At 34.5% G+C, this 25,423-nt stretch overlaps 1 protein-coding gene across 4 annotated transcripts in view; it reads left to right on the forward strand.

Annotated features, from left to right (window-relative positions):
• Positions 1 to 25,423, forward strand: part of MAP4K3 (mitogen-activated protein kinase kinase kinase kinase 3) — a 195,150-nt gene that overhangs the window by 124,047 nt on the left and 45,680 nt on the right. The window contains exons 14-20 of one of the 4 annotated variants that reach the window (XM_043988090.1): positions 9,496 to 9,554; positions 11,017 to 11,079; positions 15,608 to 15,666; positions 17,924 to 17,956; positions 21,330 to 21,368; positions 21,764 to 21,817; positions 23,159 to 23,201. In XM_043988090.1, the coding sequence (XP_043844025.1) occupies positions 9,496 to 9,554; positions 11,017 to 11,079; positions 15,608 to 15,666; positions 17,924 to 17,956; positions 21,330 to 21,368; positions 21,764 to 21,817; positions 23,159 to 23,201 (350 nt within the window). The remainder of the gene's footprint in view (positions 1 to 9,495; positions 9,555 to 11,016; positions 11,080 to 15,607; positions 15,667 to 17,923; positions 17,957 to 21,329; positions 21,369 to 21,763; positions 21,818 to 23,158; positions 23,202 to 25,423) is intronic. The other 3 variants (XM_043988091.1, XM_043988092.1, XM_043988093.1) reach the window with 3 other exon arrangements.

A 25,423-nucleotide genomic window follows, 5' to 3' on the forward strand; every position in this document is an offset into this window, starting at 1 on the left:
GTACAGTAGCTGCTGGTGGATCTACCTGTTTCAAGTCTCTCTCTGTATCAATCCTTCCTCCACTTAGCTCTGACCATGTTGCCTCTCTTCTCAGTAAAGCGCAAAGACTCCCTAACCCTTCTAGGTTCACATATAAAATCCTCTGTTCATCACCTGATTCCACCCCACCCTGATATACCCCATGATCCAGTGACACTGGTGGCCTCCTTGCTGGTCCTCCCACAAGGCAGTCTATCTTTGAACTACAGACATTTTCTCTGATTGTCTCCCATGCCTAGAATTCTCTCCTGCCTCATCTCTGCTTTCTGCTTTCCCTGACCTCCTTCAAGACCCAGCTAAAATCTTGCCTTCTCTAGGAGACATTCCCTGACCTCCTCTGAGTATAATGCCTTCCCTTTGTCGATTATTTCCTATATATAAAGGGGACCAGGTGGCGCAGTGGATAGAGCACTGGCCCTGAAATTGGGAGGACCTGAATTCAAATCTCACCTCAGACACTTGCTGTGCAACACTGACAAGTCACTTAACCTTAATTGCCTTAAAACATCTGGGGCCATCCCTAGTCATCCTGATAGATATCTTGCCGTTGGACCTAGATCTTAGATGGCTTTGGAGGAGAGAGTGAGGTTGGTGAACATGCACGACCTACTTAAATCCAATTCAGTGTAAGTCACGATATTACCCCCGACGTCATGAATGACATTTGTAACGTTGGCCAACCAACCACCATTTCCTGTCTATTCAGCATAGATCCTGTTTGTACAGAGTTGTTTCTGCCATGATCTGAGATGAGATAATATTTGTAAAGTGCTTAGCCCAGTGTAGGCACTTAAAAATTGCTTGTGTCTGCTCTTCCCCCATCCCCCCATTCCCCCACCCCTAATTTGTTTGAGCTCCTTGAGAGCAGAGATTATCTTGCTTTTCTTTGTATCCCCAAAACTTAACAGTGCTTAATAAATGTTTATTAACTGACTAACCTATTAGCTTTTCAAAGCATTTCCTCATTTATTATACCATTAACTCTAATAATCCTATAGCTCTTATTGTCCCCATTTGTTAGAAAATAGACATAAAAAAAATTTAGATTTCCTGAAGATCATAGAATAAATTAGAGACAGAATTGAATTTAAAATCCAAGTTTCCTTGCTTCTCAACCTGTACTCTTAACAGTATAACTTGCCATAGAGGTAGCATTGCTGGTGGATTTGTATTGATTATATCAAGTCCCAAAATATTACAAATTCTCCTGGAAGAGGTGTGTGATTGTACAAAGGGGTTTGTCCTGTCCATCTTTATATTAGTGAAGTTGGACTATCCATTGCCAGATTTAAGCATACATTTAGATGGAAACTCAATAGAGCTTGTCCAACAACACATATATCTGGAATAGACAGCATAGATTATCAGTAAGTTGGGCTCATATTTGAACAGTAAGGAAGGAGTGGACTGGGTTGCTTTTGTGCCCTTGCAAAGCTTTTTACCTGACCTTAAGCATGTGACAAAAGCAAAGGGCCATCTTTTTAATACTAATAGTTTGCCAACATTGCTTTAGCATTGAGGCATAGAGCACCATTACCCCCAAAGAGCTATAAAGGAGTGAAATTGGGTTCTGTGAACTTGCTTTTTTCATATTTCAAAAACTGCATTTCAATAAAATTGATTTCATTTGTAATACTGTGTATTCTGAGAAAGGGTCTATAACTCACCAAACTGCCGAAGTGATCCATGAAACAACAAAGGTTAAGGACCTCTGCTATAGAGGACAGGGTTCCACAGGTGCCTTTGCTTGTTGACAGTGTTGTGCCAATTGCTTTAAACCTTGGAACATTGCAGAGCTGCTTAAATGGGACACATCATCACTCAAAAGAGTTCAGCCTAACTAGCCAGCTAGGAAAACCCAAAGGAATGAAAATTACCTCTTGTCTAGACTATATACAGAGTTGGACAGAAAGCCCATAGATAACTTCTCTGGGTACAGTGAGCTGGACCTAGCATTGAGCCAGAGGCAGAAAGTGGGCTGGCTGGTCTTTGAAAAGTTTAGCACTGCTTTTAATGATCCCATATTTCCCTTCCTCTTAGATCTCATCCTCTGACAGGACTTCCACTCACTTTCACTCATAGAAGACTAGCTCTCCTCAGAAAACACAGCATTTCTGGCTGTCCTCTCAAATGTTGTATGTACCTTTCTTTATGGCTCATATGCTTTGGATTAAGAGGAGGAATAGGAACATATTTTGATTTTGATTTTTGATTTTTCTCAATTACATGTAAAGATATTTTTGAATTCCAAATTTTTCTTCCACCCTCCCCCTCACGAGGCCAGCAAGCAATTTGATATAGGTTGTACATTACTATCATGTTAAACATATTTCCACATTAATCAGAACAAAAGGGAAAAAAAAACCAGGAAAGCATAAACAAGAACAATAACAAAAAAGCAACAACAAAAGTGAAAATAGTATGCTTCAGTCTGCATTCAAACTCCATCATTTTTTTCCTGAATGTGGAGAGCATTTTCCACTATAAGTCTTTTGGCGTTTTTTTGGATCATTGTATTGCTGAGAAGAGTTAAGTCTGTCATAGTTGATCATCACAAAATAATGTTGATAACTGTGTACAATGCTCTCTTGGTTCTGCTCATTTTACTCAGCATCAATTCATGTAAGTCTTTCTGAAATTCATCTTCTTATCATTTCTTATAGAACAATAGTAAGAGGAGGAATAGGAACATCTAGCCCCTCACTGCCATTTCAAGACATTCTCCTTGACCACCATCATTCATCATCCTCTCTTTTCCTTTCTCAAGGAATTTAACAACAGATTAACAGATTCATAGTTTTTTTTGCTCCAACTGCTGCCTTTTTGCTTGGACTCATTAACATATATATTGAAGTACTCTTGAGCATCCTGGACTCTTAGTTCATTAGCCTCTTAAATGATCATATCCTACCCTATAATCACACAGGTAGCATCAGGCTCTTGATTTCACAATTAATCACAAGCACTGATCTCGAATTGATATTCCAGTGTCTCACCATAACCTGCTAATCACTTTTCTCTCTCCATACTTTACTCCTAACCCTGTTACTTGTCCTTACGCCAACTTCTAGTCACTTCCCCCTTTTATCTCATCCTAGTCCGTCACTCCTCTTCTTGCCTTTTCCTCCTTTCACAATTTTAGCATCCTTTTTTTGTTGTTGTTTAATAATAAACATTTTTATTTAAAATTTTGAGTTCCAAATTTTTCCCCTCCCTGAGATGGTAATCAATCAGTCATAGGTTATACATATGCAATTATATAAAACATCATATTAGTCATTTCATAATCTTAATACCCTTAATAAGTTCAGCTGTACAACTATCCTATTGCTTCCTTGGCCTACCAATGGTTTCATCTTGCCAGATCTGTCTACCTGCCTTACTCCTTCAAGTTTGATACTCAGCACAGCTAGAAGAAGTCATACAACTATGATTAACCCCATCTATAACAAATTTATATTAATCACATTTAAAATTAACCCAGAAGTCCTTTCATTCTTTCCTACTTAACTGGAACACTGCACATAGCAGCTATTCTATACCTTTTCTCCTCAAGCCTCCTATACCACCGTCTTCTCCTTCTCAACAGAAGACCTTAACACCTGTGTTACCAGGAAATACATGCAAGCCATCATGAACTTCTCCCCTATGCCATATCTTGAAATCATTCAGCATCATTCCCTTCTCTCCTCCTTTGGTCTTCTTAAAAGAAGAAAAGACCCTGCTTACTTAGACCATCCTCTCTTCCTGTGCCCTTGATCCATTCCCTCCCTTTCTCTCCCCTAGGTAGTTTGGCCCTTCAGTAAACCTTCTCTTTAATCTTTGTTTCCTTTCCCCCCACTTCCTTCAAACAGACCTAGAACTCTCCAGTTCTTTAAAAATCTTCACTTGACTCAAGCTATCATCCTATATCTTTGTTCCCTTAAGACACACACACACACACACACACACACACACACACAGCTTTAAAGCCAAGCTTCTAGGGGAAAAAATTTCACTCTTTGCTGATGCTCAATGCCTTTCAATGTCTTTCAACCTTGCCAGTCACCTGAAAATGATTGCTTTATATTTAACAATAAATCATTTAATTAATAAATCTAAGGACTTCCTAATCCCCATCCTTCTTGACCTTTTTATAGTGGTTGGCACTCTTGATCACTTCTTACTGGACTACTTTCTCCAAAATCTCCTATCTATTGGACCGTTCTTTCTCAAGATACTTTGCTGGAATCTAGGTGTCTTACTCCTCTACTTGGTATCCTAGAAGGCACGTTCTTTGTCCTTTATCCTGATATTTTTGGTGATCTCATCAACTCCCATAGATTCAGTTATCTCTGCTGATGACTTCGAGATTTGCATAAACAGTGATTTCTGTATCTTAAGTTACCATTCCCCATTAATAATGGCCTGTTGGATTACTCTGACAGGTATTCCTTAGGCATCTCGATCTATCTTCGTACAGACATGTCTAAAAGCAAACTCCTTGTTACCTTTTCCTCTAAGCCTGACTTTCCTCCAAATATGCCTATTTCTGTTGAGGAACAACAGTGTTCTTCCCATCAACCAGGTTTACTCAGTAAGTAAGTTTTTATTAAGCATAATCTGTGTGCTAGACACTGTTTTGGGTGCTGAAGATACAGAGACTAATAACACAAAATAGACTCCACTTTAAAGGAACTTGTATGTGCATGTGCGTGCGCACGCACGCACACACACACACACACACACACACACACACACCATAAATAGAAGATGATGGGAAAAGGAGCAGGAGAGGCACTGGTAGTTGAGAGAATCATGGAAAACCTCATAGAGAAAGTGATATCTGAGCTAAGTTTTGAAAGAAGCTAAAAGAAAAACATGAGGAGATGTTCACAAGCTCAGTCATTTGCAAAGTCTTGCTAAAATCTGACTTGGTTAGACCATTTTCTTTCCCTCTATAAAGGCTTTTCCTCTACTTGTCTTTGATCTCCATCTTCCCAAGATGGCTTCCCTCCCACTCTCTTCCCGTTAACTTTTTATGCATCACTCAAAGCCAAATTCAGATCTCACATGCCATTTCTTTAATTGGGGCTTCTCAGAGCCTCCCTCCTGTAATGTCTTTTCTCCCTCCAATTAGCAATTTTCTTTTTTTTTTAAATAATGAACTTTTTATTTAAAGTTTTGAGTTCCAAATTTTATCCCTCCTTCCCTTCCCCCTCCATGAGGTAGTAAGCAATCAGATATAGGTTGTACATGTGCAGTTGTGTAAAACATTACCATAATAGTCATTTTGTACAAGAAAACGAATAAAAGAAAAAAAAGGAAAGTGAAAATAGCATGTTTCAGTCTGTGTTCAATCAATCATTATCAATTCTTTCTTTAGAGGTAGATGGTATGCTTCATCATTAGTCCTTTAGGATTAGATCATTGTATTGCTGAGAATAGCAATTAACAATTTTCTAGCCCCTTTCTATCTCACCATAACAATTTGTTTGTAACCCCCTGATAAATTGATCTCATGTATTATAGTTATTGTATCTACATTTTTGTTTTATCCCTCTTCTAAGTTTCTTAATGACAGAGACTATTGTTGCTCATCTGAACTTTCTATCTCCCCAAGCCACCTAGCCTGCTTCTCTCTTAATGCATATGGTCCATCTTAATAAATGCTTGTACATTTGAATGTAGGTTCTGTTCCTGTACTAGCTGTGGGTGGTATTGGAAAGTAAGCAAGTAGAGTTATTTCTCTTTCCTGTCCTTGACTCTTCTCCAAGGTGCCACCCCTCCCAGCTCAAAAAAAAAAAAAGAAAGGAAGGAAGGAATAAAAACTGAACGGCATCGGTTCTGTTGGCTCTGGTATTAGATCAAAAGGAGAAGCACAGGCCGGCCAGGTGGAAATTGTTTCTCAACCAAGCCTATTTTCTTCTAAGGTCTCAGAAATGAGTTTGATTGTTTTGTTGTTATGATCATTTAACTGTGCATTTGCATTACTAAAGATCCCCTTCAGTTTGATGAATGTTTGTCCCTCACTCTGACTAGAGATCTTTTGCAAAGTGCTATTTATTATATATCTGTCTATACAGATTGTACATATTTTACATTATGTATATTTGCCTGGTGAGGAAACTATTTCTATCAATGTATATAAGAAACTGTTCTGCAATATTAAGCCTTAAATAATTGTCCCAGATCACATAGCCAGTATGTGTCATTATTGGGACTTCAACCCAGATCTTCCTGACTGACGGGTTCCACTGGATACCTTTCTATAGGGAAGGATAGATAGAAGGAGAAATCCACTACAAAGGAGGAAAGATACAGGCATGAATTATAGTCAACCAGTCAGTAGATATTAAGAAGTTATAATGTGCCAGGCACTGTGCTATGGACTGGGAATAGAAAAAAGAGGCAGAAAGACAATCCCTGCCCTTAAGGAGCCCGTGGTCAATGGGAGGAGGCAACAAGCAAACAAGCCACATACAATATAAAGAGGAAATGATTGAAAAAGAGAAAGCACTAGAATTAAGAGGCGTTTAGGAAAGCTTCTTATAGAAATTGAGATTTTAAGGAAGTCAGTAGGCAGAGATGAGGAGGAAGAGCATAACACACATGGGGGGACAGCCAGAGAAAAGGCCTGGGACCCCAAGATGGAGTTTCTGGTTGGTGAAACAGCAAGGAGACCATTGCCACTGGCTAGAAGAATATTGGAGTCAGGTGTAAGAGTACTGGAAAAAGAGGAAGGGGCTAGTTTATAAAAGGCTTTGGGATTTTTTTTTTCTTTTTTGTGTGTGAGGCAATTGGGGTTAAGTGACTTGCCCAGGGTCACACAGCCAGTAAGTGTTAAGTGTCTGAGGCTGGATTTGAACTCAGGTCCTCCTGACTCCAGGGCCAGTGCTCTATCCACTGCGCCATCTAGCTGCCCCCAGGCTTTGGGATTTTATGTTTGATCCTAGAGGTAAGAGGGAGCCACTAGAGTTTATTGATGTTGAATTTGGACCTGTACTTTAGAAAAATCATTTTGGCAATTGAATGGAGACTAGATCAGAGGGGATAGAGACTTGAGGCAGGTAGACCCACTAGCAGCCTATTGCAGTAGTCCAGGCATGAGATAACAAGGATCTGCACCAGAGTGATGGCATTGTCAGAGGAGAGAAGGGGACACAGCTGAGATATGTTGCAAAGGTAAAATCAATAGATATTGGCAGGAGATTAGATATGGAGGGTGTGAGTTGTGAGGAAATGAGCATAACACCTAGATTCCAAGCCTGAGAGCCTAAGAAAATGATTATATTCTACAATAATAGGGAAGGTAAGAGGTGGGGAAGATTTGGGGGAAAGAGAATGGATCTGGTTTTGGACATGTTGAGTTTAAGATGTCTACTGGACATGTAGTTCAAGATATCTAAAAGGCAGTTGGAGATGTGAGATGGGAGGTCAGCAGAAAGGATAGGTAGATTTGAGAATCATCAACAGAGGAATGGTGGTGAAATTACCTGGTGAAATAGTATAAAAGGAGAAGAGAATGTATGTCTTATGAGAACCAACCAAGCTTCAAACAATCTCAGTAAACTTGTTCATTACCTGGTTGGCTATATGGTGATAAATTTTTTGGTACAACTACTTAATTAAATTACAGAAGAATAGAGTTTTTTGTTTTGTTTTGTTTTGTTATGTCAGTAGCAGGAATACCTATAAAAGATCCCTGAATAATGTATTGGAAGAGTATGAAAGATAGGCCTTTTTTTTAATCTCCCAGATTCTTAGTGTCTGTATTCTGCCTTGCAAACAATAGAGTCTTAACGAAATGTTTAATTTTGTCTTGACTCTGGTGTTTTATGCTTATGTCCCCACTTCTATCTCAGTGTCTTCAATGTTTTAAAGGAGTATTAAAACATTCAGTTATATTACTTAATAGAAACCTCTCCATCAGCACTTCATATTCAACATGTTCAAAACTAAATTCATTATCTTTTCCCCAAAATCTGCTTTTCTTCCTGACTTCCCTATTCCTGTTAATGATACCACTTTCTCTTAGCACCCTTCTTCCTCTCTGTGGAACAGTGATAATAATAGCTATGTTTAAATAGCCTTCTAAGATTTGCAAAACTCTTTACATTTGTTATCTCATTTGTTTCTCACAACATTCTTTCTTGGTGACTTCATCAGTTCCCATGGATTTAATTATCTATCTATGTAGATATCTATGCAGATGATGCCTAGATTTATATATTTAAATATGTTTCTCCACTATTTTTTCTGAGTTCCATTCCACATTACCAACTAACAGTTCAACATTTCAAATTAATTGTTTTATTGATATTTCAAATTCAGCAAATCTAACACAACTCGGCTTTCTCTCCAAACCTATCCCTCTACCAAACCTCTCCCCTATTCTGTTGAAAGTACCACCATTCTTTTAGCCACCCATGTCCATTATCTTGGTATTCTAATCTCACCTCTTCACTCTCCCTTGCAAAAACGTATAACTCAAGCAAATCAGTAAAAGACAGTCCCTGCTCTCAAGGTGCTTACAATCTAATGGGGGGAAGCTAAACATAAGGAGGAAATTACTCTGCCTGGCAAAGAGTATGTGCTTTAATATATCTTTGTTGATTGTTTTAATCACTTCCTGATTAATCTTCCTAGTGTGTTCATCTATGTCAGTGTCCTACTCAGGAGGAGGCATGGTTAGGAAGAGCTTTGAATGTCAAACAGAGCATTTTGTATTTGCTCCTAGAAGTGATAATTGGGAGCCACTGGAGTTTTGAGTGGAGGTGATGGGTTCAGACATGAGCTTTCGTGAGTGAACCTTACTATTTTTCTCATAAAAATTGAAATTGGGTTTTGAACCCATGGCCTCAGACTCCAGAGTTGCTTTTCTTTCCCATTTGCACTACTCCTTCTTGAGATTACTCTGTAGGGTGCTGGACGTACTCTCTGTGTGTGCTGTATCTCATCAGTGGAATGTCAGCTCCTATTGCTTTGTGATTGTCTGCATCCCCAGTGCCTCACACAGTCCCTTATACTTAATTCTTAGGCACTTAAATATTGGTTGAATCAAATTGAATAGTTGGACTCTATGCAATTGCACTTTGCCCTACCTGAGGCCAGAATTAAGATGTCCTGGGCGATTGTGTTGACTGAATAGCTAATATTAAGGCCAAGCTATGGTGAAGCAGCAAATGAGATCCAGGCTTTAAAGAGTCCTTTTCATTTTCTATTATTCTAAAAAATTATTTGTCAGTGCTGGAAATGAAATTTGTGAGATCTACAGACATGCCAGTTAAGTTTAACATCTCATAACCCCTTCCTTCCTGAATCTCTCTTCTCCTCCTTTATAAGAACTTTTACTTAATGTTTTTAAAACTAGGCCAGTAGAATGGTGTCAGAAATTTAGCATTTTTTTTCACTAAGTAACATTTCAATCCAATTACTCAAGATTTTTTCAAACAAACCTTTTTTTCTTTTTAATAGTTGGCCAAGTAAAATTTGATCCACCCTTAAGGAAGGAGACAGAGCCACATCATGAGCTGGTAAGTAATATAAGCTGTGGTTGTTAACTCTGATGATGTATTTTTTTGTTTGTTTAATCTTTGTGACATACCAATGCTGTTTACCCAAAAAAGTATTCTTAATATTTATTAAAGCATGTGGGAAGTGTAAGGTAAGCAGTTTCAAAAATTGTTAAATCTGTTAATAAGATTGATTATTAGTTATTATAGGTCATCTGGACTTATAAATCACTAATAAACTATTGGAATAACTTTAATGGTAATTTTAATGTTTTTTGTTTAAACTTTTTTTGAAGCTGACCCTTTTATTTTTTTCCTGTTTATGTTTCATTTTTTGTGTTTGGATTTTCTTGAGTACATTAAGGTATATTTTTCTAACTTCCCAAGGGTTTAAATTAGAATGTTGTCCCAGTAAAGAACACATTTTCAAACTAAATAATCTGTCTTTAAGCATAGAGGCCAATTTATAAAACTTTAGTGTAGTACAAAATATGATCAGAGTCCTAACTTTAACTCAGTTCTTAAAGTAAACCAAATTTAGTGACCTAGTTTCTAGTCTTTACTCAGATGTACTGGCTCTGTGACCATGGGCTAGTCACTTAACCTTAGTGCCTCCAGTCAGTTTTTAAACTGCAATTGTTAATTTCAAGTCAGTTGCTGATTTTTGAAAAGCTCCTTCAACAGTAGTTCCTTATACAGATGAAATCACAGGTCTTTTCCAGGGGGAAAAAAAAAAGAATCTGCCTTTTGTTCAAGTTTTCTTAAGATATTTAGTAATGTTAGACACATTCTTAAAAGGGAAGTTGCTTAAAATAATTCATATCATTTGTGTTACATTAAAGGGGGAGTTGAAATTTTTACTTTTTAAAATTATAGTTCTTGACAATCACTACTTCCAGTGAAGCTTTGTATATCCAACTTGGAAATCTATCTGAAATCTAGTAAATGTTTTCCTTGTTATTTAGTAGTGACAGAAATGAGTATCAAGGAATAATAAAGATTGAGGAGGCAAATTTCTTTTTAATATTTAAATCTACTTGGTCAGTTTTTTTAAACCGACAGAGGGAACTATCTCATGGAAATTGTCTGATTTAGTACATAATCCACAGGAAGGGAAGATTAAAGGAAAATTTATTTATGATAGGAAGAAAAAGTAGAGGTGGGAAATATTGAGAAAATTGAAATGAAATTGACAAATGCTAATTGTGTTTTGTTAAGGCAGCTTTGTTCATTTTGCTTCTTCCTACCCCCTTAAGTTGTCATTATGTGTATTCAAACCCTAAACTAAAATTTAATGTTACCATGCAAAGTTTATTGTAGATGCCTTTTCTGAAGCTTTTTAATATAACATAACTTTGCATTTGCCTTAACAAAATTATGTTGGCAGGACTTATCCCACTTGTGACAATTTCCCTTTGTGTATTTGTGGCTTTTGTTCTAAGTGTAAATAACCTGGGTTTCTTGGTCTCTGTCTGCTAAACAGCCCGACAGTGACGATTTTTTGGACAGTTCAGAAGAAATATACTACACTGCAAGATCTAATCTGGTATTTCTCATCTTCTGATTTTCTTTGTCAGCATTGGTTTTGTCTTATATTTTCTTTACAAAGCACTTACATTCTGTCCAGTTGTGCCATGTTAATTATTTTTAGTAGTTTATTTTGTTTAGCATTAACAAACTACCATATAGTAAGGCCTAGTAATTTTTGCTGAATCTGAAATAAATTACCAGAAGTAAATTTTTTTCCTCTGGATAAATTGTTACTGTTTTTATGAAGACACTCAGTATTTACCCTAGTACTTATCATTTGTCCTCAAACATGAAAGTTGATTTGGCAAATTTTCCTTTTGGATAATATTTTCACTGTTTTCATGCAGAGTATTTTTCATGTAGTTATAAGAATGATATATTTTTAAAATTATTTTTTTTAAAATCACTGTGGGGGCAGCTAGGTGGCGCAGTGGATAGAGCACTGGCCCTGGAGTCAGGAGTACCTGAGTTCAAATCCAGCCTCAGACACTTAACACTTACTAGCTGTGTGACCTTGGGCAAGTCACTTAACCCCAATTGCCTCACTAAAAAAAAAAAAAATCACTGTGGATAATTTTTTTAAAAGAATTATTGGGCCATGCTCAATTTTCTTAGGCCATCACTTTGTATTATCCTGTACCTATTGTCACTGAAGCCATTGGTAATAAGAACATCTGAACATTTAAAGGAGAGAATTAAAAGTTGAATGTGACAATATGGTAACAGATTCAAATTAAATTTAAAGTCTTCTTCCTCTCTCATTAATCCACCCATGAAAAATTGTGTCACTTATTTTAAGGTCCCGTTTTTTGGGGTGCTTTATATGTCTTTTGGACCTAAAATATATTTTTCATGAATTCAGTTCAGTTTAACAAGTATGTATTGAGTACTTTACATATGATTCAACTGTGTTAGACATTCTTTGGCATACCTCTTGACCTTTACAGTCCTATGGTGGAAACAGAACTTAAACATATGAACATTTAGCATAGCACAAGTACCAAAGTGTGAGATGCAGAGAACAAGCAATATAGGAGTCAGAAAGGAAGATGAGGGTGGGCTAAAGAAGCAGGGATGGCATCTTGTAAGAATTAAAACTTGATCCAATTGTTGGATTTTAGTGATTTCATAGAATTTCAGAATGGAAGAGATAGTAAAGATTATCTAATCCAAATCCATTCTTGTGAGGTTTAGGAAACTGTAAAGAGCTCTTTTTTTTTTTTTAAATCAGCACAAATAATCACTACATTGAGAGTCTGAAAACATGTGCATTGTGTATATGTGTGGACCTCTCACCTCCATGAAGGGTCAGATTAGGGGTGTCTTCTCATATCTTCCTCATTCATATTCCACTTGATCTTTATAATTTTGTTACATTTGCTTTTGATTTTTTTATTTGTAGCTATTCTTTCCATATTTACATTGCTATAATTACTGTGTATGTTATTTATTCACACTTCTATGCTAACAAAACTGAGAACACAAAAGAAATAGAGCATTACCTTCAAAAATATAAAATACCCAAGCTATCAGAAGACCAGACAGAGAACTTAAATAACTCAATCTCAGAAAAAGAAATAGATACAGCTCTAAGGAATTATTAAAGAAAAAAGCCAGAATTCTATCAAATTTAAGAACAATTAGTACTTGTATTGCACATTATATTCTCAAATTTAAAAAGAAAGGATCCTGGGGGGCAGCTAGGTGGCACAGTGGATAAAGCACTGGCCCTGGATTCAAGAGGACCTGAGTTCAAATCCGGTCTCAGACACTTGACACTTACTAGCTGTGTGACCCTGGGCAAGTCACTTAACCCTCACTGCCCTGCAAAAAAAAAAAAAAAAGAAAGGACCCTGCCAGAGTCCTTTTATTTATCTTTAAATTGAAAAGATATGTTGCATGTCACCCTTCCCTGATACTTCTTTTCCTAAGTTTACTTTTTGCCGTTTGCCTAGTATTACAACATATAATTAATCAACAGTGAATACCTTTCACATAAAAGTTTATTCTCTTAAATCATTGAAGAATACCAGATTTAAGCATAGCATTATTTAGACTAAGTTGTTGTAAAATCAAAGTAATCAATCTTATACCTACTTATTAAGGAAAAACTAATTGTAGAGTTTCACAGAATGTTTGAAATTTTACGTCCTATAAAATCATTCAGCTTGCTAAATTGCAAACAGAAAATCCTCACCATACTAATAATCCGATACTACTCGATTGGTTCATCTTTTGCTTCACTCAGTTTTCTAACATTGTTAAAAATTCAATATTTCACTGTGACTTAAGTAATCTTTAATATGTGAACATTTCATGTTGTAGCCTAGTTTCACATGTCACAGTCATGTTTATTTCTTCTTTACTGTATCTGTGAAGTGCTATCTAAATGAAATGGCAAACTAAGTAATATAGGAACATTTCATGTTTAGCCTGCTTTTAAATGTTTGGCCCATTTTGAATATGTCTCTATATTTAAATCTGACTTTGGAACCACCCATAAAAATCTGTTTGCTGGCATGTGCTTCTTTCTATTCGTTCCTAATTCTGCTGAATTACTTATAAAATCCCACTTAATTGACTTCAAGTCTACTTTTTTCCTCCTTTCGTAGCTCACTAACCTCATTTAGTAATTACTTTTTTCGCTGCCATCAAATTTTTGTTTGTTATTAATATAATTGGGTGATCCTACCACAGTTCTTAGTAAAATTGACTTGCTTTGTACTGATGCAACAAAAATTATTGCTTGATTCTGTATAATTTCTGTCCATTTCTGTCATATGTGAAATGACTACAGCCTTGGTTATGGTGACTAGCTGAGCCAGGGATAAAAATACTTAGAGAATTTTTCAGTTTTTGTCATTCACATTATCTTGGTAGGTAGATCTGCATTGTCTCCTAAGTTTAGGGGAAAATATCTGGAGTTAGAATTGGATCCATAGTCATTAGGATGTCTCATGATAATAATACTAATATAAAAAATGTGGGTTATTTTGAAGGAAAATTGCAATAACTGGTAAATAAATAGTATCAAAAGGTAAAGGGCTAAGGAAAAGTTAATATGAGGAATTCTGAATACCACATAAAATTAAAATTCTTTTTTATTGTTTGCAAGCACTGGGATAACATTTTGATTTTATCCTTTTAAGAAATGTCATTTATAATAAGTAAAATGGGCTTTGTTTTTCATTAGAATTTCATATGAACTTTGGAACTTATTGGAATGTTTAATTTTCTTTTATTTTCTCTCCAGTAATAAATTACATTATTATATACAGTTGGCCTTTCTCCTATCCCCACCTTATCCCCCCAAAAAGGAAACAGATTTAAGCTTGTCTAAAGCAGTATTTTTGTTTTCAATTTCATTAAAAAATTTTTTGACAGATTTCAGAAAACAAATTTTTATAGGGATTTTCCACTTCTGTGAAATGTACAAAGAAGTTATTCTAGTTATATCCCTGGACTTGCAGTGTTCATGATAGAGAATTATATTTATGTATCCTGCTAGGCCAAAATAGCAAAATTCATAGAACAAGAAAACGAATATAACCAACAGTTAATGTCACCCTGAAAAAGAACTATGAATTCATTACAAACACTATAAATGCAAATTATTCTAATGAAAATAAAATGTTAAATATTCAGCTCTGTGTTATAACGCTTTAAAAAATAAATGTAAGGCATCTTTTGACATGTTCTCCATGGTCATAAAAACCATATTTTAGTTCCTAATCAAATGCTTGGGTTTGAATCATTTGATTTTTACTTTTCCACAGCTCTGATACCTATAATCCACAAAGGTATAGCAAAGTGGCTCACACTGATATTTTCAATGTCATTAATGCCAGGCATAAATCTTGTGAGTACTAATAGGATGTCTATACTATATATTTAACTGCTTAGTAGGTGTCAGTATACTTCTGATTTAAAATTACAAAATGTTTTAAGAATTATTGAAAAGCTAATATTTAGTATTCAGTTGTAATTACTAATAATTTACCAATTAAGAAATTAGTTGATTCCTATAAAACTTTGAAAAACTAAGCCTTTTCTAGACTTTGGTCTTATAAGCTTACAGATTTGTTTCAAACGTGTAGCTTATTTCATTTTTTTTAACTCAGGGAAAATAAAACAGAAATTGGTAGAAAAGCACACCTACATTTTGTTTTATCTACCAAAGCTGTCCATCTTTATTGTGCTCTGTCAGAATTCCTAGTTAAATGTAAATTGGTCTTCAATGCAGTTTTTTAAAATTCATTTTTAGTTGTTTTGGTGATTTACTGATCAGTTTTAGACATGGAATTATATTTAAATGGCAGTTGTTTATGTAGTCTAAGCACTCTCGGATAGAAATAAGTTTAAAGTATTTATTACAGGACTACAAGTTCTTTGTTTATTGTATGTCTTTAAACATACTACAACTTTAAAAACAAGCAGTAGATTTTTTTATCTGTAGTTTCATTCTTTTGACATAATTCTATAATTGTCTTCTGGTTATACTATTGCTTTTTTATCTTATCAAGTATTTTACTTTGTAAAATTAGGATCTTCAACTAGAATATGGACAAGGACACCAGAGCAGTTATTTTTTAGGTGGAAATAAGTAAGTAAAGTTTTTATTAACTCATATTTGAGAAATATGTAAATTATCTTTACTATTATAATATATCAGACCAAAGTTACAATTATATTGCATAGTAGAGTACTTTTAAGTGTTGATTTATATTGTGCTAACAATAATAATGACAATTTTTTATATATAGGTGGATCGGTTCAATTTTTTTTAGAAAATGCACTTCACAAAATTGCCAGTCTTTCAGAAAGTGAAATACAGAACTTCAGTTTAAACTAAATATAAATAAGTGACACTTCTTATTTCCGTTTAGTCTTCAGGCTTTAATATTTTTTATTCCATGAGTGAGGAGAAGCATATAATTTGAATTAACCTAAAGACTAGAATTTTATTGGGACAGGTCAGAGGAAAAAAGTGATAGTAAAATTCCATTTCATCTAATAATAACCACCTTGGACAGATTCCACAATTTACCAAATTTCAAACCATAAAAGATCATGAATATCAAGTGTTCCTTAGATCTCTTTTGTATCAATAAGAAAATGTTGTTATATTAAATTCTAGAAACTGAGGACCCCAAATCTGTGTAAATACCAAAAATTTTCAATGGTTTTGAAAATCTTTTTAAACATAATTGACTCCATTCTTTCAACAGATTCCATTAAGTCTTGATGTTTTCATTATGTTCATTATTTAGTGCCTTTTTAAAGAGATTTTGTGCATATTGTAATTCATAATTGTTTGGTTCACCCCACAAAGAATTTTTAAAATAATTTTTCTTCTGTATGTCTCAAAATCTAACGAAAATCCCGTGTTACCTCTTAACAAAGTGTTTTTTGAGTCATTTATGTTGTTTGTATGTGTATAGTTTCTCTTTTACAATGTCTAATCTGCTTTACTTTTGCTTCTTTAATGTCCACAAGCCAAAAGGTTTCTTTGTGCAGCATATAGAAGAGGGTAGGGGGAATGGGAGGCCATGGCCTTGGGGGAGTGGAACGCAGGAAGACCTGGGTTTAACTCCCAACTCTGAAACTTATTAGTTTTGTGTTGCCAAGGCAAGAACATGGACTTCTGTTTCTTTCTCAGTAAAATAAGAATTATAATACTTGGGCTGTCCACCCCACAGGGCTGGCCTAACAAAGTTTTCAAACCTTAAACCTCTATATAATTTTCTCTACTCTTATACTTATGCACAAACATCAGGTATGTACTTGGATTCATTGTTTTCTAACATGTATTTTTAGCTATTAGAAAGCAACAAGAAATACTATCTCCAGCCTTTTGAAGGTCTTTCTATAAAAGGAATAGTTAATATTTTCAAGCATATTATGTTTTTCAAATGTAAATTTATTTTAGCCCATTTGATGTTATTCCTCAAATAATTGTTAAAATTCCTGGCTCAAACTATGCCACAAATGACATTTCCCTCCTTGTTTAATTTGTAAATTACAGATATTCATCTTTTTATGAAAATGAATCGTATTTAAATAGCTACAATCCAAGTTGTCAACATGTTCAAGCAATCCTTAGTTCATGGTAATTCCCCACATAACCTAAATTTAAAAAAAATTTTTTTAGTGTGTAGATTTAATATTATGCATCATTTCCCCCATTTCTGTTTTTAAACCGACAGTTGGAAAGTGACTTCTGAATACTAATAGCTTTATTGGGATCTAAATATTAAAAATCATGCCTTGATTGAAGATCAATTAATTATATCCGACTTGTCCTCTTTCCCAATATAGACACCAGTTTTCCGGAACACTAACTTTAATCTTTTTAATCTAGCTGGTAACTTAATTAACTTTAATTTAAACATAATTTTGATTAAATACCCAAAATTATTCTGTAAAGATATTTCTTCAATTAGCAAATATATTAAAAATCCCCTATATGAAATTAGATGCAGTTGCTATTTCTAGTTATTTTTAGCTTGTTGGAAATTTGAAAAAGCATAGTTGGTATCATACATAAAACCCAAGGACCTCTGAGTGTCATATGGTTAGGTCTAAACTCAGGATTGCCTTTTTGAGTAAATCTAAGCATATCAGTTGAGGGTGAATAGTTTTATAAAATTGTTTGATTCATATTTCTGTTTTAATAAATAATTTACAAAAAAAATACAGTATGAACAAATGACCTATTACCTCTAATTAAGACAGGCAACTTTCCACTGTCTGATTGTGATAACTAAAATTATTTACAGTGTAATTTATTTTGACTAGGCCAAAAAATGCTAATAATTTTCACAACCTTCATTTTTTGATTAATTGGATCACTGCTTAAGGAATTGTACTCTATATAACGAATCGTTGGCAAGGTAGGTTGGCCAAAAGTTGTGCCTTTTGGCTGTTTTGTGTACAGGCATATTCCATACATGTGACATGAGCATGGATGTAGCACTCCTCTTTATTGTATTTACTTGTGTCTGCTTTGTTCTTGTGACTGGGCAGTGTGTTTTAAAACTCAAAAGTATCTCCTGTTCTCTCCATAGGTATTCAGGCAGACAGATTTCCACTTGTGGGTTTCTACCTATCGTAGACCAGGCAGGATGTGCCTAATTAGAACTACAATGTAGTTCTTTTTGTTTCTCTTTTTCTCAGAGAAAGCAGAAGTACTCTTAACTTCCTAGAAGTGATGAAACTGTTCTTTCTGTGCATATCATCTTTGGCATTTTATTATCTCTGATGTGGATAGAATTAACTTCCTCTGGCCACTGAACTTAAAAGTCTTGCTAAAATATTTGTTATAAGAGCCAAACCCCAAGTAAATTGTGTGTGTGTTTTTAAGAAAAGAAAAAGATAAATTATTAAATCTGATGATTCTCTTAAACTCTTTTCTATTATTGGGAACAAAGTTAACCTGATGTCCTCTTAGGTGACTGAGGGGAGTGAGATTATTTTGACAATGGCTTAGGGTTGAAGTACATTTACCTTGTTTCAAAGAACTGGTACTCTGGGGTGCCACCATCAGGGCCACAGTTTCTCTTAACATCTTACCTAATTCTTTTAATTTTATGAGCCTTGTTCCTCAGGTTCCTGACTTTTGAATTAAATGGACTACCGAATTAAGTCTGGATAAAACAAGTGCTTTAATGCACTTTAATGCATTAACACATTAAGGGGGTCATATATATTTAATTACGTCCACATTTTACTTTTCGTCCAAAATTCTAGAATCAGAGATATAATATAATAATAAATAAATAAAGAACAGTCTAAAATAAGTGAAAATTAAGTCATTTGGAAAAGGATCTCAAATGTCGCCTGATTAGTTCTACTATCCTATTATTCCTCATGCTCACAAAATATGGAATATGCCATATAGTTTATTAGTCTTGACAGTGGATCACTCTCTCACATAATTGACTTTTTAAAGTCAGTCATTTGGTCAACAAGTGCCAGGCACAATCCATATTCTCAAGGAGTTCATGGAATCAAGAATGCATGACTTCCACAACCTGGTGAAGAAAAGGTGTCAAGCCTTAACATTTTTTAAATGACATTTTGTAAAATTCCAAATAACTTTACTAATCCCTTTTTACTATTCTCAGAGGTCTAGCAACGTGAAAGAAGATTATAGTGCTCTAACTCCTCTATCTCCCATCCTCAGTCTTAAACATTGGCAAGAATTCTAAGTATTTACTGAAAAAAATTTAAACCTATCTTTTTTAATTTCCCTTGTTAATATTTTAAGATTCAAGGATATAAATCCTCCCCTCTCCCTACTAATCAGCTCGTGCCTGAAATTCTGTTATATCTAGAAATATAAAAATATTAATTAATGTCTCCAGAACAAAGTTTTGTTCTATTTATAGATGTCAGATTTTTCAAAGAGGTAGGGCTGTGTTGTGGTTAAGGTGTGGGACTTGAAATGAGGAAGACAGGTTCAAATACCACTTCATATGCTTCAATAACCATGTAAACCTATACATATCACTTAACTTTATATGTATTGGTTAACTCCCTATGTTTTAGCTGAGTTACTTTGTACTTGGAGGAAGATGTTTCCAGACTAGGAATTACCCATAGTGGCAATATCATGGCTCTTTTACATATTCACATATAGATTACAGTGACCTAATATTTAATCCACATAGATACTAACCTAATAAGAAACTCCTTGTACTTAACTTTATTATATATTGGCCTGCACACACTCAAAATTATGTCGGTGTTGGCCTTTCCGTATGACACTGCATTCTTCCATCTCCACACCTTTGTAGCAGTTATCTCCCATGCCTGCAATACACTCCCTCCTCACCTTCGCTTTTTTTTTTCTTTTTGGTAAGGCAATTGGGGTTAAGTGACTTTCCCAGGGTCACACAGCTAGTAAGTGTCCAGTGTCTGAAGCCAGGATTTGAACTCAGATCCTCCTGAATCCAGGGCCAGTGCTCTATCCACTGTGCCACCTAGCTGCCCCTCACCTTTACTTTTTAGACTCCTCCTTAGTGTCTTCCGAAGCTCAGCTAAAGCTTCCCCTCAAAGAGCTTTTTCTGATTGCCTTTTTCTCTCCACCAAAAAAGTGACCTTGTATTTATTTTAAGTATATTTTATATGCCTACATGTGAACATGTTGTCTCTTGATAAAATTTAAATTCCATAAGGGCAGTGCTTAGCATCTAGTAGGAGCTTATTTAACCCTTTAGAGAAAACAGTTTTGTTTGCCATAACTTTATGTTATGGTAAATTAGGAAATAAAGGCTTATTAATCTCCCTTCAATTTTAGGAAGCTTATTTGGGTTATAATAGAAGAGATGGTTATTTACTCATTTCACTTGATTTTTTGTCTCATGGACCCCTGTGACAGTCAGATGAAACCTAGGGAGCCTTCTCAAGAATAATGTTTTTAAATGCATAAAAAAAGTATGTAGGATTACAAAGTAAAACTATAATGAAATGAAGTTATTGAAAAAAGTTTTAAACAAGTTCAAGGACCTTAGGTGAAGAATCCTTGAAGTAGAGGATCTTGGAGTGAAGAAAATTGAGTGGTCTTTGGAAGGCTTTAGTTTTCCTGTTCCTCTCCTGACAATAAAAAATATTTGAACTGGGCCTAAATGTAGTATCCTTCCATTTGGTCTAATTCAGGCTCAAACTCCCCAAAGTGTAAATTTGTTTGCCAGTACACCCCTGGAGAACAGTTTCTACAGGTAAGTAACTTTGTCTTCTGTGAAAGCAAAGTGCTGCTACATTCATGTATTCACATCACATGCATGCATGCTTTTGCAGAGAGGTCCAACATGTTTCATTCTGTAGGATTGTCTGGGAGCATGACTTTTGAAAAATGTTATACATTCCTTATTTTGAGAAAGAGAAAATATTAGTCAGGTTAACTCTCTTTTCTCAGTTATCAATCTTGAAAATCCCTGAATAAAAGCCTGAAATTATTTTTTGTCATTCTTACTGTGACTTTCTGTAGTAAATGTCTTCTCTTTAAACTGGTATTTTTTTTTCACTGAGTTTTAAGATCCCTTTCTTTAATCTATTTATGATGTTTAAATTGCTGGCCAGGCCAAATTATTGGTAATCCATCACTCAGTATTTTTTTAGTTGCGTAAAGAGGATAAACACATCTAATTTTTTTAGTATATTCTTGAAACTGTTTAAACATAAATGATGCTATTTCTCAAATAATAAAAGTGTAAGTTTTATTTGGATCGTGTTTCATGAATGTTTTTGTTTTGATTTTCAAAGGAGTCTTTTAAAGTCTGTTGAAGAAGAATTACATCAAAGGTAATTTTTATATGTGTTTTAAATTTTTTTTATACACTTATCCTTGTCCCTAATAATTGCAATTTGTCTCTTTGTCCAAAAAAATCGAATTTTTCCTGAGCTAAGGCTGTTAGAAAGATTAAAATTCTTGCATATTAATTTTTTTGGGGGGGGGAGCAGGGCAATGAGGGTTAAGTGACTTGCCCAGGGTCACACAGCTAGTAAGTATCAAGTGTCTGAGGCTGTATTTGAACCCAGTTCCTCCTGAATCCAGGGCCGGTGCTTTATCCACTGTGTCACCTAGCTGCCCCCAAAAGATTAAAATTCTTAAAAGAAGTAGCCAGTCCTGTATATTACAGAATTCTCTTCCAATCAGTAAAGTCCTTTCAGCCATTTTCTTTTTCTAATCTCTTTAGGGGACATGTGGCACATTTAGAAGACGAGGAAGGAGATGATGATGAATCTAAACAGTAAGTCCTTGGAATTCATCTTGTATGCCATTCATGGTGAGAGGAAAAAATTTCATGTTGATTATGCATTATATATAATAGTGTAATTTTCAAAGCAGCCAATAGTCTCAGACATAACACTACTTCTTTTCTTGCTTTTCTCTATAATTGGTGATTGCCCACATTTAAAAAAAAAAGTTTTGCAATAAAATTTTCCCATTAATCTCTGTTGCCAACTTAGTATCCTTGTTCTCTTCAGTAAGGTTATTTAGTTTAAGTTTTATTATTAAACATCTATTAAGGACCTGCTTTATGTAGAGAGAGCAAGAGAAGATAGTCTTGTGTTACCTGTGTTATCACAGGTAGTTAATTGAACCTCTTGACTCTCTTCTCAGCTCTCTTAGGACCAAAAGTTATGGACAAGTTGCCAATCAGCATTGTTAGGGGGAGTTTCCACACAGAAAGTTCTCCGCACTTAGGAAATCACTGGTTCAGACAATACATTGAAATATTTAAAATAAAAAATACACATATAATAAAGCATCTAAAATAAAGATATACATGTACACACATACTTCTATTTATTCAGCTTTAATGCTATAAAACTGGCACTGAGACTTTTGGGAAACATTTATTCTTAGAAGATATTTCAGTAATTTAAGAATCTCTCATTTCACTGGTTTAAATATTCCTTCCACTGACAGAGATCATATCATAAACTATAACTTAGTAGATGATGTGGTCAAAACAATCATCATCTTCCATTCAACATGGTGATAAGCATCTCCAAATTAATCGATGCTTGATTCATGAACATCAGACATAATTCATAGCCAGTCCCACATTCACAGCCTTTCTGCTTTGATAGATCCTTTGAGAATCCTTGAAGAACCCAGGGCAAACTTCATGTCATGAGAAAAGACATTAAAGCAGGAATTTAGTGGAGATTATTATTGAATTCGATGGATGTTATATAAAGTCCCTTCTCACAGTATCTATTATGATCATGGTACAATTTCAGATGATGTTTAAGTTAATCTGTTTTTAATAAAATAAATATTGTCAGGTAAAAATACATATTCCATGTCTCTCAAATGCTTCAGTTGAAGCCAGATAAATTTTTTATAAGTTCTTCAGCCTTGTTATTTCATGCCTAATAATAATAGAAAGTAATTTTATAATTTCCCTCAAACATCATATTGCTATATTTACTTTTTTGATACAGGTTATACATGTACATGTATACATGTACATTTTTAAAATGAAAAACTGTGCTTTTAAGCTTGAAAAAAATTATATCTAGTGATATTTCACTTCCAAAATTTCATATGAGTTCTAATTTTAGAATTTGCTATTTTTTAGTTCAACTATGAAAGCTAAGGTCCCACCTCCTTTACCACCAAAGGTAAGTAAGTTTATTTTCCTGATCAAATTTTGGAGATATATAAAGTAGTTCTATTTCATTACATTTAAACTTATTTCCATGTTAGTCATGTTGTGGAAAAAAACAGACTAGGAAAAAAAAAAGAAAAAAGGCAAAGAAAGTTAAAAAAATATATACTACCGTCTACATTCAGAGTCTAGTTCTTTCTCTAGAGTCAGATAGCATTTTTTATTCCTGAATTGTCTTCTATCATTGTATTGCTGAGAATAACTAAGTCATTCGTAATTGATCATCATAAAGTATTGCTGCTCTCTTGGTTCTGTTTATTTCACTTTGCATCAGTTGATGTAATTCTTTCCAGATTTTTCTGAGAACATTCTGCTCATCATTTCTTATAGCACAATAGTATTTCATCACAATCACATACAACAACTTGTTTGGCCATCCCCAGTTGATAGACATCCCTCAATTTCCAATTTTTTGCTACCATTAAAAGAGCTAACATTAATATTTTTGTACACATAGGTCCCTTTTATTTATTAATTTGGTTGTTTTTGTCCCTTTGGGATACAGACCTAGTAGTGGTATTGCTTAGTCAAAGACTCTGTGTGGTTTTTTATAGCCTTTTGTGCACAGTTCCAAATTGTTCTACAGACTGTTTAAATCAGTATACTTTACCAACAATGCATGAGTGTTTCAATTTTCCCACATCCCTTCCAATATTTGTCATTTTCCTTTTGTATAATATTAGCCAATCTGATATGTGTGAGGTGGTAGCTGAGAGTTGTTTTAATTTGCATTTTTCTAACCAATAGTGATTTAAAGAATTTTGTCAATATGATTATAGATAGCTTTAAATACTTAATCTGAAAACTGCCTCTTCATATCCTTTGACAATTTATCAATTGAGGAATGACTCTTACTTTCATAAATTTGACTCTTTTATCTGTGTATTTGAAAAATTAGGTCTTTATCAGAGAAACTTGCCATAAAATTTTTTCATAGTTATGATTACTATGTTCTTTCCTCTACCTTATTTTCCCCTACTTTCTCTCTCTTCTTTTACCCTGGCTATTCTAAAGTGTTTTGTTTCTGACTTTTACTTCCCCCAATCTTCCCTCCCTTCTACTAAACACTACCACCAGCAGCCTCAGTCCCCTTCCTCTCTTACTTTCCTGTATGGTAAGATAGATTTCTGTATCCATAAGAGTAAGGTTTGAGTGTTACCTGCCACCTCCCTCATCTTCCCCTATACTGTAAAAGTTCTATGTCAGATAATTTACCTCATTCTACCTCTCCCTTTCCCCATCTCCTAGTTCATTCCTTTCTCACCTCTCAATTTTATTTTTTTAGATGATCATCCCATCACACTCAACTCATCTCTGCTCTTTGTAGATATATACTCCTTCTAACTTCCCTAATTACCAGAAAGTTTTTAGGAGTTACAAGTATCATTTTATCATGTAGAAATGTAAACAGTTTAACCTTATTGAGACCTTTATGATTTCTCTTTCCTCTTTGCCTTTTTATTATTCTCTTGAGTCTTGTATTTGAAAGTTAGATTTTTATTCAGCTCAGGTCTTTTCATCAGTAATGTTCAGAAGTCTTCTATTTCACTTAATGTCCATTTTTCCCCCTGAAGGATTATACTCAGTTTCGCTGAGTAGGTGATTCGTGGTTGTAATCCTAGCTCTTTTGCCCTCCAGAATATCACATTACAAGCTCTCTGATTCTTTACTATAGGAATTGCTAAATCTTGGGTTATCCTGACTGTGGCTTCATAATATTTGAATTGTTTCTTTTTGGCTGCTTGCAATATTTTCTCCCTGACCTGGGAGGAATTTGAATATAATATTCCTGGGAACCTTCATTCTGGGATCTCTTTCAGCAAGTGATAAGTGGATTCTTTCAATTTCTGCTTTACCTTCCAATTCTAGAATATCAGGGCAATTTTCCTTGATAATTTCTTGAAAGATGATGTTTTGATAGAATCATGCAGCCTAATAAGTTTCTTTGATATCCCTAGCATGTATAGACTTTTTCTATGAAGATCAAGTAGTATGAAAAAATTTACTAAATTTTGCAAAGACTACAACATGATATTTTGAGTTTTGTTTTTATTGATCCATTTTCAAATAAATCCTTCAAGGATGTATTTTATGTAGTAAATACAAATTTTTTTAAAAAATCAGTGATAAATAGTAATGAACATCGAAGTATGGATAATTTATAACTTTTTATAG

The sequence above is a fragment of the Dromiciops gliroides genome, chromosome 2, assembly GCF_019393635.1.
Source record: "Dromiciops gliroides isolate mDroGli1 chromosome 2, mDroGli1.pri, whole genome shotgun sequence".
NCBI lineage: Eukaryota > Metazoa > Chordata > Mammalia > Microbiotheria > Microbiotheriidae > Dromiciops > Dromiciops gliroides.